At 44.5% G+C, this 13,084-nt stretch overlaps 1 protein-coding gene across 1 annotated transcript; it reads right to left on the reverse strand.

The window, feature by feature from the left end:
- Positions 1-11,446: 11,446 nt before the first annotated feature.
- Positions 11,447-12,772, reverse strand: GJA8 (gap junction protein alpha 8). Its single transcript, XM_006157146.1, has one exon. It carries the CDS (start codon positions 12,770-12,772, stop codon positions 11,447-11,449), a length of 1,326 nt encoding a protein of 441 aa, XP_006157208.1.
- Positions 12,773-13,084: the final 312 nt, after the last annotated feature.

The following is a 13,084-nucleotide window of genomic DNA, read 5'->3' on the forward strand; positions in this document are numbered from 1 at the left end:
TGCCTACTGGGTCTGCGCCAGGCAGAAAGCTCTCCCTACCGTCTCATCACTTCCTGCTCCAGAAATAATCTCTTCTCAAGATGACTAATGGCATGGGGACCAGCAGTTAGTGTAATGGCTATGTCGCTGGACTCCCACGTAGTCAACCGTGGTTCGAGTCCTGGACCTGGTGGCTTAAACTCATGCCAGGTGCATGTGTGTGCATGCCCAAGATCCCGAGAGGAGAATGGAGGAGAAGGGATTGCAGTGTGGCCATCCCCTCTGGAGGGTGATTTCTCGCTTTCTGCCTCTAATGTCTCTCTCTCTCTGTCTGGCGAGCGCACGTGCCCTATAGCGAAGACCTCTCCAAAAAAAAAAGAAAAAAAAAGATGACTAATGGCATGGGGAATTCACTCATTTAGGGAGGTCTCTACCTTTATCACTGTGATTTACCACCATGACTTTGTTAAGACAATCACAAAGGTGCACAATACTGGCAAATTTCCAATGTCCATGATAGTCATTCTTGGTTATCTTGATGCACATCCACACCACACACATATACTTTTAAAATTTTTTCTTGAAAATGGACCACAGTGAATGCTATGGATTGAATGTTTGTGTCCTCCTCCTACCAAATTCAAATCCCCAGTATGATAGTATTTGAGGTAGGGCCTTTGGGAAGCATAGGCTTAGATGAGGTCATGATGGTGAAGTCTTCCGGATGGGATCAGTGCTCTTATACAGAGTTGAAGGCACCAGAGCTGTGTCTTGCTCTCCCTGCCATGTGAGTAGACAGTGAGAAGGGAGCATCTATTAACCAGACGAGTGCCCTCATCAAGACGCTGCCATGCTGGCACCTCAGTTCGGACTTCTGGCTTTCAAAACTGTGAGAAATAAATGTTTTTTTTTTTTGTTTGTTTGTTTAAAATACCTGTATGGTATTGTTGTTATAGTAGCTCAAATGGACAAAGCATAGTATCTTGTTATACAGATGCTCAACTTAATGGGGTTTTGTCTTGATATCATCATAAGTCAGAAATGCATTTAATACACCTCACTCACAGAATATCATAGCTTAGTCTAGCCTACCTTAAACATGCTCAAAACACTCATATTAGCCTACAGTTGGGCAAAATCATCTAATACAAAGCTCATTTTATAATGAAATGTTGAATGTCTCATGTAATTTATTGAGTACTGTACCAAAAGTGAAAAATAGAATGGTTGTATGAATATCCAAAGTACAGTTTCTACTGAATGCTTGTTGCTTTCACACAATCATAAAGAAAAAAAAATCAGAAGTTGAACTGTTAGTTGGGTACTTTTCACTTAGAAATGTATCATGGGGCTGGTAGGTGGCATGGTGGTTAAGGTGCTGGACTCCCACATGGCCTACTATAGTTTGATTCCTGGACTTGGTGGCTTTCCCTCTGTCTTTCTGGTCATACTGAAGAATGAATAGTACTGATGAATAGAATTAAATAAATAATGTTTTAAATTTTATAATAAATGTATGATTTAATTCCATTCATTATTATTATTATCATTTTTAATTTGACCAGACAGAGACAGAAAGAGAGAAAAAGGGAAAGTGAGAGCACAGGCTGCCAGGTCCAGGACTTGAACCACAGTTAGCCATGTGGGAATCCAGCACCTTAAACCATCATGCCACCTGCTGGCTCCATAAATAATTCTTTTTTTTAAAAAAGATTTATTTATTTATTTATTCATTCATTCATTTTAATTTGACCAGAGAGAGACACAGAGAGAGAGAGGAAAGTGAGAATGCAAGCCACCAGGTCCAGGACTCGAACCATAGTCGGCCATGTGGGAGTGTCCAGCGCCTTAAGTCACCGGCCCTTAACCCCCATGCCCACCTTCTGGTCCCTCCATAAATAATTGTTTAAAAAAAGAAAATGAAATGTATCATGAATATATATATATATTTTTGGAGAGGTTTTTGCTATAGGGCGCGTGCACTCGCCAGACAGACAGAGAGAGACATAGAAACAGAAAGCGAGAAATCACCCCCCAGGGGGGATGGTCACGCCACAATCCCTTCTCCTCTTGGGATCTTGGGCATGCACACACACGCGCCCGGCGTGAGTTCTAAGCCACCGGGTCCGGGATGCGAACCATGGTCGACTACATGGGAGACCAGCGACATAGCCATTACGCTAACTGCTGGTTCTCAATGAATATTTTTCATATGCCAAAGATTTTACAACATTTTTACTAATTCAGTAATATTCTGATATATGTTTATGCCATACTTTAATTAACCAATCTACTTTTGGGATTAAAAAAAAACTGTTATAGGGCATGAACTCTTTATAGAGAGTACAGAGAGAGAGAGAGAGACAGACAGACAGACAGAGGAAGAGAGAGAGGGAATTCAGAAAGTACAGCCCCCCACACCCCCAGAGGGGATGGTCACACTGCATTCCCTTCTCCTCCATTCTCCTCTAGGATTTTAGACATGCATGAAATATGCGCAGTGTGTTTTTCAAGCCACTGGGTCTGAGACTTGAACTGTACAGTGGTCTTAACCACCATGCCACCAGCTCACCTTGGGATTTGTGTTTGTATGTGTATGTATGTTTCCTGTAATAAAATAATGTTATAGTGAAGAATGTGTCCCATAAGAAACACTTATTGAGGCTGGCCTCACACTTGTGATATTCTTGCCTCAGTCTCTCAGCTAGGTACAAGCCACCACACCCTCAATCTATTTCTTATGGAGAGGTTTTTGCTATAGGGTGTGTGTGCTCTCCAGAAAGACAGAGAGAGACAGACAGGAAGCAAGAAATCACCTTCCCCTCCATTCTTCTCTTGTAATCTTGGGCATGCACGCACACATGCCTGACATGAGTTTAAGCCACTGGGTCTGGAACTCGAACCACCATGGTCGACTATATGGGAGTCCAGCTACATGGCCATTATGCCAACTGCTGGTCCCTCACACACTCAACCTAAAAGAATATCTAGAACTGGGAACCAGCAGTTAGCATAATGGCTATGTTGCTGGACTCCCACGTAGTCGACTGCGGTTTGTGTCCCAGACCTGGTGGCTTAAAACTCATGCCAGGCACGTGTGCGTGTGTGCATGCCCAAGATCCCAAGAGGAGAATGGAGGAGAAGGGATTGCAGCGTGACCATTCCCCCTGGTGGGTGATTTCTCGCTTTCTGTCTCTCTGTCTCTGTCTGTCTGTCTGGCAAGCGCATGTGCCTTATAGCGAAAACCTCTACAAAAAAAAAAAAAGAATATCTAGGGACCAGCAGTTAGTGTGATGGCTGTGTTGCTGGACTCCTACATGGTCGACCACAGTTCGAGTCCCAGACCCAATGGCTTGAACTCACGCCGGGCGCGTGTGCGTGCGTGCCCAAGATCCCGAGAGGAGAATGGAGGAGAAGGGATTGTGGCGTGGCCATCCCCCCTGGGGGGTGATTTCTCGCTTTCTGTCTCTCTGTCTCTCTCTGTCTGTCTGGTGAGCGCACGCGCCCTATAGCAGAAACCTCTCAAAAAAAAGAAAAGAATATCTAGAACTGAGGCTATCTCTTCACAGTCTGACTTGGCTGACAGGTCAAAAGAAAAAACAAAGATGGTGACTAACGTCAAACAAGTTTTATTTGTTTTGTAACAGTCTAACATGTGACTATTAACTCTGATACAAGGATGTGGGAGGTTAGAGAATACAGGACTACTGTTCCAATAATTCCCATCTCTTTTGCCAGAGAACGCCGCAGGAAATTTGTTATGAATGTGCTTCTAAGTAGAGTCTTTACTATCTTGTTTCACAGATGGAAAAATTTGCAGAAAAAGGCAATAGAGTCAACTACTTTCCCCTCCAGGCAACTTTCTGAATTCTACAATTCTCTTTGCCTTGGAAAATTTCCAGAAGGGAGGGGAGCTGGAAAGTAGCACTGAGTAGCATCTACACTGCTATTGATACTTGGCGGCTATTGCCAGGACTGAATACCACCCTTTCTTGGCTGTGGGAGCTACAATGTCTAGGGCAGTGAAGAGTGAATACTTTTCATAAATTTTTTTCTCTTACCCAATTGCTGAACCTAGAATTTTGTTTTGCTTCTCTCCTCCCTTCCCTAAGTACATATTTATTTGATTACAATAACTGCAAGAATGGAAAAATTTTGCTGCCTATTTCACTATCACTTCTAGGTATATGATGTCTACATTTTATAGATTATATTTAGACTTGGAGGAGTTTTCCATCCAACCAAGTAAACTTTTTCAATTAAACTTTGCTAACTTGGGTTGTGCAATCATTTACATACAATATACATAGAAGGGTAATTTGGGGTCAGAAGAGGAAAGAGGAGGTTGGGGAAATGGGAGATGGTGTTGAGGTGGTGTTTGGGGTGATGCAATCTTCCTTATCCTGTTAATGTCTAATGACCCTCCTCAAGAACTGGAGATGAGGGTCCAGCAGGTGGTGTGGTGGTTGAGGTGCTGGACTCCCACATAGCCGTCCACTGTCAGAGTCCCAGATCTGGGGGCATGCTTTCTCACTTTCCCTTTCTCTTTCTCCCAGTCTCTTTCTGGTCAAATTAAGAAATAATAACCAATGGAATTAAATAAACTAATAATTAAAAAAAAAAAACTGGAGGTGAGACATAATAGTCTGTGAGTCTGTGGTAGCCTTGCCTCAGGCCTTCCATGTGACTTGAATGGAAGGATTCCTGCCTGCAGCTCTCAGAGTATCTGTGTATCTCCTCTGCCGTAAGTCAGAAAGGTCAGTACCTTTGGCACCACTTTTAGCAACTAATTCTTGAACAATTAAAGATGTTCTCTCTCTCTCTCTCTAGTGTATTTCTTAGGAATTTAGAACTACTATCCCCTCTCCTCCTCCCTAGTCACTTCTCTCATTTTACTTATTTACTTACTTTTAACCATTATCTTAGCTAACAATCTGAGCAATATTTGAAAGTAATGACTGTCATTGCTTTAGTATCCATTTTACAATAAGGTTCACAAATTTAGATAATGCCTTCTCTCCTTTTATTTCTAATAGTTTTTTTTTTTTTAAATTGCATTTTGTCAGAGGGCATGCATGCTCACCAAAGAGAGAGAGAGAGAGAGAGAGAGAGAATGAGAGAGAGAAAGTGAGAAAGCACCTTTATGGGGCATGGTCATGCCACAATATTTTCTCTTTCATTTCTCCCTCCTCTCAGGATTCTGGGCACACATACACATACCTAGGGTATTTTTTAGGCCATCACTGGGACCCTAACCACACAGTCAGCCATGTGGGATCCAGCTATCTTAACCCCCATCTTACCAGCTGGCCCAGACTAGTGAGTTTTTTTTTTGGGGGGGGGAATTGAAAGATTTTGCTATAGGGCACGTGCGTGCACCAGAGACAGAAAACAAGAAATCATCCCCCCTCCCATGGGGGATGGCCACATCTCAATCCTTTCTCCATTCTCCTCTCGAGATTGTGGGCATGTGTGCACACGTGCCCAGTGTGAGTCTGGAACTCGGACCATGATTGGCTATGTTGGAGTCCAGGGACACAACCATTATGCCATCTGCTGGTCCCCAGATTAGTGAGTTTTTTTAAAAAAGACCTATACAATCTTGTGAAGGAGGGGCAGAATTTATCAGTTGCAACTAATGAAGAGAAAATTGTCATATAAAGTAGATAGGTGACCTCTTGGCATCATCAGAGTCGGTACGGGAAGGCCGACACTCTTGACTTGAATGTCAGTGTCCTTTGTGGGTCTCTAAGCTACACTGACCTTCAGGAATATTTGCCGAGTGCTGTGTTGGATGCTTTGCCTGTGTGCCATGGGGCAACGTCGTGAAAAGCAGATAGGCTTTTTTACAGTACCCAAGATGGGAGGCCAAGAATTACACAGCCAGGCTCAAAACTTTCTAATTGAACTGAGTTGTTCTATTCCTCCCAGTCACATATCTCCTTTGTTGGAGGTGTTTTAACTGCTATGAAGTGATTAGCTCTTTTCCTCTGAAGGGAACTGTGCTTCTGACTTCCTGCTGTCTAATGTGTCTTTTTATTGGTAGGTCCATATGCTCTAGGGGTTTATCTAACAAGGGACCGATGAGGAGTAGGAAGTAAACCTGGATGGAAAGGAGCCCTGAGGATTATAATCCTGAGTCAGTCGTAATTATTCACCTCAAAAGTTGCACAGATGTAGAGCCACCATGAGTACACAGCTGCCTCTGGATGGAACCTGGCAGCACTTGTGGGGCAACTTAAGATGGTGCAATTCCAAAGATGAAAGTAATTGCCAACTGTCCCCAGCATTTCTTAAGGTCAGAGGCCTTTAGCTTCCTACTAAACATATGAAGTCAAGACTCTGTCTTGAGACCTCTGAGAAAACTCATCTCCAGAGTGTCTATTTCTACATTGAAGAACTTTTTAAAAAAATATTTTATTTTATTTTATTCATCATTATTATTGTTTTTAATTTGACCAGAGAGCAAGAGTGAGAGAAAGTGAGAAAGCAAGCCCCTCAGTCCAGAACTCAAACCACAGTCAGCCATTTGGGAGTCTGACTAGTAACTACCATGCCACCTGCCAGCCCCATGCTGAAGAACTCTTACTATGTAACTCCAAGGCATGGGAGGGATGGATGGATTTCACCGACCTGCCCTTCTTCCCAGTCTTACTGCTACTGGAAGAATCTCTCAGAGAGCAACACCACTTGACAGACAACTCACTAATCCTCGATACCACTGGAGTTAACTAGGTGGCAAGTGCCAGCTCTAGTTTGTAGATAGAAAACAGAGGTGCAGAGAGACCAAGGGGTAATAATATAAGACAGCTACATAAATGGCAGAAATAGAAAATCTTGACCCCTTGGTGTCCATGTCTAGGTTTTCTAAAATAGACTTCCTCTTTTGTTTGGAAGTCCAAGAGGGAAAACAACAATGTCTATTGGGGCAGAGGGTTGGACCATTGAAGCAGGATGCTGCTTCATCTGAGGAAATACACTCATGCAGACACTCATGTCCCAACTGAGATAAGGAGATCGGCAGCCTCACCCACAGCTATATAACTGGTGCCAAATGGAACCATAGTTTCATTTAGAATATACTTATTTTCCCCTCTTCTTTATATTAGTTCCTAATTGAGATAGACACTTCTGATAATGACCAAACCATTTTTTTTATGAAGAGAAAATTGTCATATAAAGTAGATAGGTGACCTCTTGGCATCATCAGAGTCGGTATGGGAAGGCCGACACTCTTGCCTTGAATGTCAGTGTCCTTTGTGGGTCTCTAAGCTACTCTGACCTTCAGGAATATTTGCCCAGTGCTGTGTTGGATGCTTTGACTGTGTGCCATGGGGCAACTTCGTGAAAAGCAGATAGGCTTTTTTACAGTACCCAAGATGGGAGGCCAAGAATTACACAGCCAGGCTCAAAACTTTCTAATTGAACTGAGTTGTTCTATTCCTCCCAGTCACATATCTCCTTTGTTGGAGGTGTTTTAACTGCTATGAAGTGATTAGCTCTTTTCCTCTGAAGGGAACTGTGCTTCTGACTTCCTGCTGTCTAATGTGTCTTTTTATTGGTAGGTCCATATGCTCTAGGGGTTTATCTAACAAGGGACCGATGAGGAGTAGGAAGTAAACCTGGATGGAAAGGAGCCCTGAGGATTATAATCCTGAGTCAGTCGTAATTATTCACCTCAAAAGTTGCACAGATGTAGAGCCACCATGAGTACACAGCTGCCTCTGGATGGAACCTGGCAGCACTTGTGGGGCAACTTAAGATGGTGCAATTCCAAAGATGAAAGTAATTGCCAACTGTCCCCAGCATTTCTTAAGGTCAGAGGCCTTTAGCTTCCTACTAAACATATGAAGTCAAGACTCTGTCTTGAGACCTCTGAGAAAACTCATCTCCAGAGTGTCTATTTCTACATTGAAGAACTTTTTAAAAAAATATTTTATTTTATTTTATTCATCATTATTATTGTTTTTAATTTGACCAGAGAGCAAGAGTGAGAGAAAGTGAGAAAGCAAGCCCCTCAGTCCAGAACTCAAACCACAGTCAGCCATTTGGGAGTCTGACTAGTAACTACCATGCCACCTGCCAGCCCCATGCTGAAGAACTCTTACTATGTAACTCCAAGGCATGGGAGGGATGGATGGATTTCACCGACCTGCCCTTCTTCCCAGTCTTACTGCTACTGGAAGAATCTCTCAGAGAGCAACACCACTTGACAGACAACTCACTAATCCTCGATACCACTGGAGTTAACTAGGTGGCAAGTGCCAGCTCTAGTTTGTAGATAGAAAACAGAGGTGCAGAGAGACCAAGGGGTAATAATATAAGACAGCTACATAAATGGCAGAAATAGAAAATCTTGACCCCTTGGTGTCCATGTCTAGTTTTTCTAAAATAGACTTCCTCTTTTGTTTGGAAGTCCAAGAGGGAAAACAACAATGTCTATTGGGGCAGAGGGTTGGACCATTGAAGCAGGATGCTGCTTCATCTGAGGAAATACACTCATGCAGACACTCATGTCCCAGCTGAGATAAGGAGATCGGCAGCCTCACCCACAGCTATATAACTGGTGCCAAATGGAACCATAGTTTCATTTAGAATATACTTATTTTCCCCTCTTCTTTATATTAGTTCCTAATTGAGATAGACACTTCTGATAATGACCAAACCATTTTTTTTTCAAGTTTATTTATTTATTTGAAGAGAGAGAGACAGAGACAGGGTCTCACTACACCACGATCCTACCCCCAACCTCCCAGCCAGCAAGGTTCATAGGTGTGTGGGTGCACCTGGTATGTTCAGGTCAACTTGGGATCTAAACCTGGGCCTTCCATGTGGCTCCATCATTGCATGGTGGTGCCCTACCAACTATGCTACTGTGGTTGGCCTCCAAACTATTCTTAAGGCTCTAAGTTTATGTGTTCCTAAAAATGAGTCTTTAGGAGCAAAACTGTAAGGGTGATAGTGCAGCCATTGGGGTCAATGATGCTTCACTGGTTCTCAGGCCTGGGATTTTGTTACTTTTCCCAGTCTACAAAACGTTCATGTAAAATAATGTTGCTTGCAAGGGCTAGGATTCTAGCAATATTCAGAAATCACATGTCTACAAGATAAATGTACCTTTTCTGTTTAACTCTCCATTGTCTGATATATTCCTTCACTGAAGTTTGTCACTTTGGGTTACTTAGGATAAAACATTTTAGGTTTCCCTTTTTAATGTAAATTTTTCTAGGAGTAATTATCTTAGGATTAATCTAGTTTTTAGATCACATTGCCTTAGGAAGGGTTATCAGAGAATGGGAATGTTTCATGTGGGGGAAGTTTTGAACAGGTATACTTACTTAGAATGAGTATCTTAAGAGGAAGGTGGTAACCAGAGGACAGCAAAAGGGACTTGTATTCTTTGGGATGGTGCTGGTGAAGGAGAAGATAGAAAGAAGGTAGTTTTTCTGGGTCTCTTTTGGGTCACCTGGTGGTTTCCTGTTCAGGTCCCTGCCATGTCAACATGGCTTCTATATCTTCTACTGTGTCCTTGACATTGCAGCCCATGAAGCCTAGCTTTGGTTTAGATGAAACATCTTGGTTATCAGTCTCTCTCTGCTCTGAAAATTGATCAGTTCCGGGTAAAATTGTTCCCAGTGTGAAATAGGAGGGGTCTTCAAAAAGGTAGTGAAAAATGCCTATTATGAAAAAAACTATGCATGAACTTAATTTATTTTTGTATTAAAATAAACTCATACTGGGCCAGTCAGGTGGTGTAGTGGTTGAGACAACTGAATGGATGATTTTGCAGTTTGAGTTCTAGACCCTGCAGCTTGAAAACACACCAGACACATGTGTGTATATACCCAAAATCTTGAGAGGAGAATAAAAGAGAAAGGATTGTGTTGTGACCATCCTCCCTGGGGTGTGATTTCTCACTTTCCCTCTCTCTCTATCTCTGTCTGTCTGTCTCCAATGAGTACACATGTTCTCTAGTTCTACCCCTCCACCCCCGCCCCCCAAAAAAGTACTTAATTCAATTTTTCTACAAACTTTTGAAACTTCTCTCACAGGTACTTGTGCTTGAGGACTTCTCTTGACTAGATTCTGTGTTTGAGGTGGGTTGATTGTAGAATATAAGAGAAGGAGACCTTCAAGATTCCTCTTATTCCCTTTAGCTTTTAATCCCCTTCTAGGGATGAAGTATGGCCTGGGACTAGACTTTGGGAGCCTAGCTGTTTGAGCACCCACTTTGTAAAAGGCACCTCTTAGTGCCACTCCCATGGTCCTTCTGGGACATATCTTGTGTCTGGGCAAGGCTCTCAGTTGACTCTTGGCAGGACAGGCCTGTGAACATGTGTTCTCCACCTGGAACTGGGCTTGCTCTGAGCCTCCCTCGAAAGGAGGTATAGATTTTATGCTCAACATTGGTATTAGGAGAGTAAAGAAACTAACAACAAACACCATTTTTTGCTTCAGAGAAGAAAACTGCCACCAGGCCTAAACGCTTTTTCATTTTACAGGGAAAGGTTTTGATGTCTTGTTCTCTTTGTCTGATGGTGCCCAGAGCAAAATTTCTACCAATACAAAGGATATCATTGCTTCAGAATCCAGAAGCTATAGTGACCCAACAGAGCGGTCAAAGAGCATGCTGGGTAGCTTGTGAACTGATAATTTAAACCAAACACTCCGAAGTAAAAAAATGAGGTTTGGAAGCTCTAGGAAAAAGTTGAGACCATGAATAATAAGACCAATTCCATAGGAAAGTTGGGTTCATTGTTTATGTAGAGATTGTAAATGGGCATCCCACAGACTAAATTGAGCTTTAAGCATGTATATTGTATTCAAAATTTTGTTGCCAACATTACAGTTTTTGGAAATCGCAATTAAGTTAGGTTTCTGGCTTTTCTTGAAAATCAAATGGCCAGATAACTCTGTGTGGTAATCCTGGTCTGGAACTGAGCACAGCTGCCTTCTGTGCTACAACTGTCAAAGCCCTACCCTTCTCCATTGCATTAGAACAGGCCTACGTTACCAATTTCAACCACTTGCCTGGATCCTGTAGGCATCTGAGTTTGAGATTCCCATATATGGTGACATGGTATCTGCTAGGGAAGTGCTCAGGTGATAGTATCTGGCTGAGTTAGTGGGCTTGAGATAATACTGGTAAGAGGCTGAGGCTACCACATTCTGATTGGAAAGGTTTCTATAGAGAGAGATGGGGAGAAAAGTAGGGTGCCCTGCAGCTACCGGACAGAAGAACCGGGCAGTCATATGAGATTGGGAGCTTTGAGAGAACAAATGAGTTGGTCTTGGTAGCCCTCATACATGGGAAAGCCAGTTTCCTAATTGTATAGCATGTACCGTTCCACTGCAGCATCCGTCCAACCAGGGATGAGGGGAGGGGAGGGGGCAGAAGACTCAAATCATGCTGGCACCTCGTTGCCTCATCTTGCCTGTATCAGCTCGGCGTTTTCTTTCTTTGGCTTCATATAGTTAGATCGTCTGACCTGGCCCGGCTGCTGGCTTTGCTCAGCCTGCTCAGGGGTCTGGCATCATCTGCCGTCAGCTCTGGACAGAGTGAAGGCGCCTTCTCGGCCGGCAGCCCTTGCTTTGACGCCTTCTCCGCCAGCAGCTCGTCTTTCTCACTCTCTTGCCCCACTCCGGCGGTCTCTACCTTCTCTCCCTCTGCCACCGGTACCACCTCCTGCCCCTCGGTGGCCAGCCTTTCCGCTTCCAGCCTCTTCTCTCCGACTTCCGGTTCCGCTGCCTCCTCCACGGGCGGCCCCTCGGCCTCCACTTCCTGTGCCCCCACCTGCGCGTAGGAAGGCAGCGTCTCCTGGTAGCCCCGGGACAGGTCTGCCAGCGGGCCGGTGCTCATCTTCTCCGCGAACTGACTGAAGGGCTTGGCAGAAAGGGGGCTGGTCTCCACCATCCCCACCTCGGTCAGAGGGAAATAGTGGGACACGATTTTCTCCTCTTCCAGCAGCTGGTAGTCCTTTTTGGCTTTCTGGATGGAGGAGACCGCAATGGAGTGGAGGGATTTCTTGGGAATCTCGCCCAGGGGCTGCTCCACAGGCCGCTTGAAGGCGGACCGGATCTCCTTCAGGCCTAGGTGGCTCATCTCCATGATATTGAGGAAGAGGGACACAAAGGCCACAGACAACATGAACAGAATGAAGATGGTTTTCTCGGTGGGCCGTGACACGAAGCAGTCCACTACATTGGGGCAGGGCCACCGGCTGCAGCGATAGAGGGGCAGGATACGGAACCCATACAGGAAGTAGTGGCCCACTATGAAGCCCACTTCAAAGAGGGTCTTGAAGATGATGTGGCAGATGTAGGTCCTCAGCAGGGTCCCCTCCAACCGGAACTTCTTGGTGCCTTTGCTGCTGCTGCTGCTCTTCCGGATGCTGCCCTGGTCTGGGGTGAGCGGGGCCCTGTCCCCTCCGTTGGCCGCAGACTGCTGACACAGCTCCTCAGCCTCACGGTCCTTCCGCTTCTCCTCCATGCGCACGTGGTGCACTGCGTGTCCCACGTACATCAGTGACGGAGTGGAGACGAAGATGATCTGTAGGACCCACAGGCGGATGTGAGAGATAGGAAAGGCCTCGTCGTAGCAGACATTCTCGCAACCTGGCTGCTGGGTGTTGCACACGAAGTCAGACTGTTCATCCCCCCACACAAACTCTGCGGCAGTGCCAAGGATGAGGATTCGAAAGATGAAAAGCACGGTGAGCCAGACTCTGCCAATGACTGTGGAGCGCTCATTCACCTCTTCTAAGATGTTCCCTAGGAAACTCCAGTCACCCATTTTGTCACCTAGAGGAGGGAGAAGGCAAAAGCTAAGTGGCCACAGTGCAATCGTGAGTCAACCTCGTTTTGCTAACTCTTAGGGTACTCTCCTTTCTGACCTGCTGCAGTAGTCAACATGTAAACAGCATCTATTGAGTGCTTCCTCTGTGCAGACTAGGACTAGAAGACAAAAAGCTGCATAAAAGAGTCTGCTTCCATTAGCTTCCTCATTTGTAAACTGGGTTGCACATAATACCTGGTCTCATTGATTTTGCAAACTGTCTGAAAGGACCAATGAGGCAATATCTGCATATATACTTCCTTGAACTCC

Source organism: Tupaia chinensis, unplaced genomic scaffold (assembly GCF_000334495.1).
Source record: "Tupaia chinensis unplaced genomic scaffold, TupChi_1.0 Scaffold000529_1, whole genome shotgun sequence".
Taxonomy (NCBI): Eukaryota; Metazoa; Chordata; class Mammalia; order Scandentia; family Tupaiidae; genus Tupaia; species Tupaia belangeri.

Bases quoted from the DNA above. Each gene is read 5' to 3' on its own strand.
- GJA8 (XM_006157146.1), bottom strand. From the start codon at position 12,772: ATGGGTGACTGGAGTTTCCTAGGGAACATCTTAGAAGAGGTGAATGAG.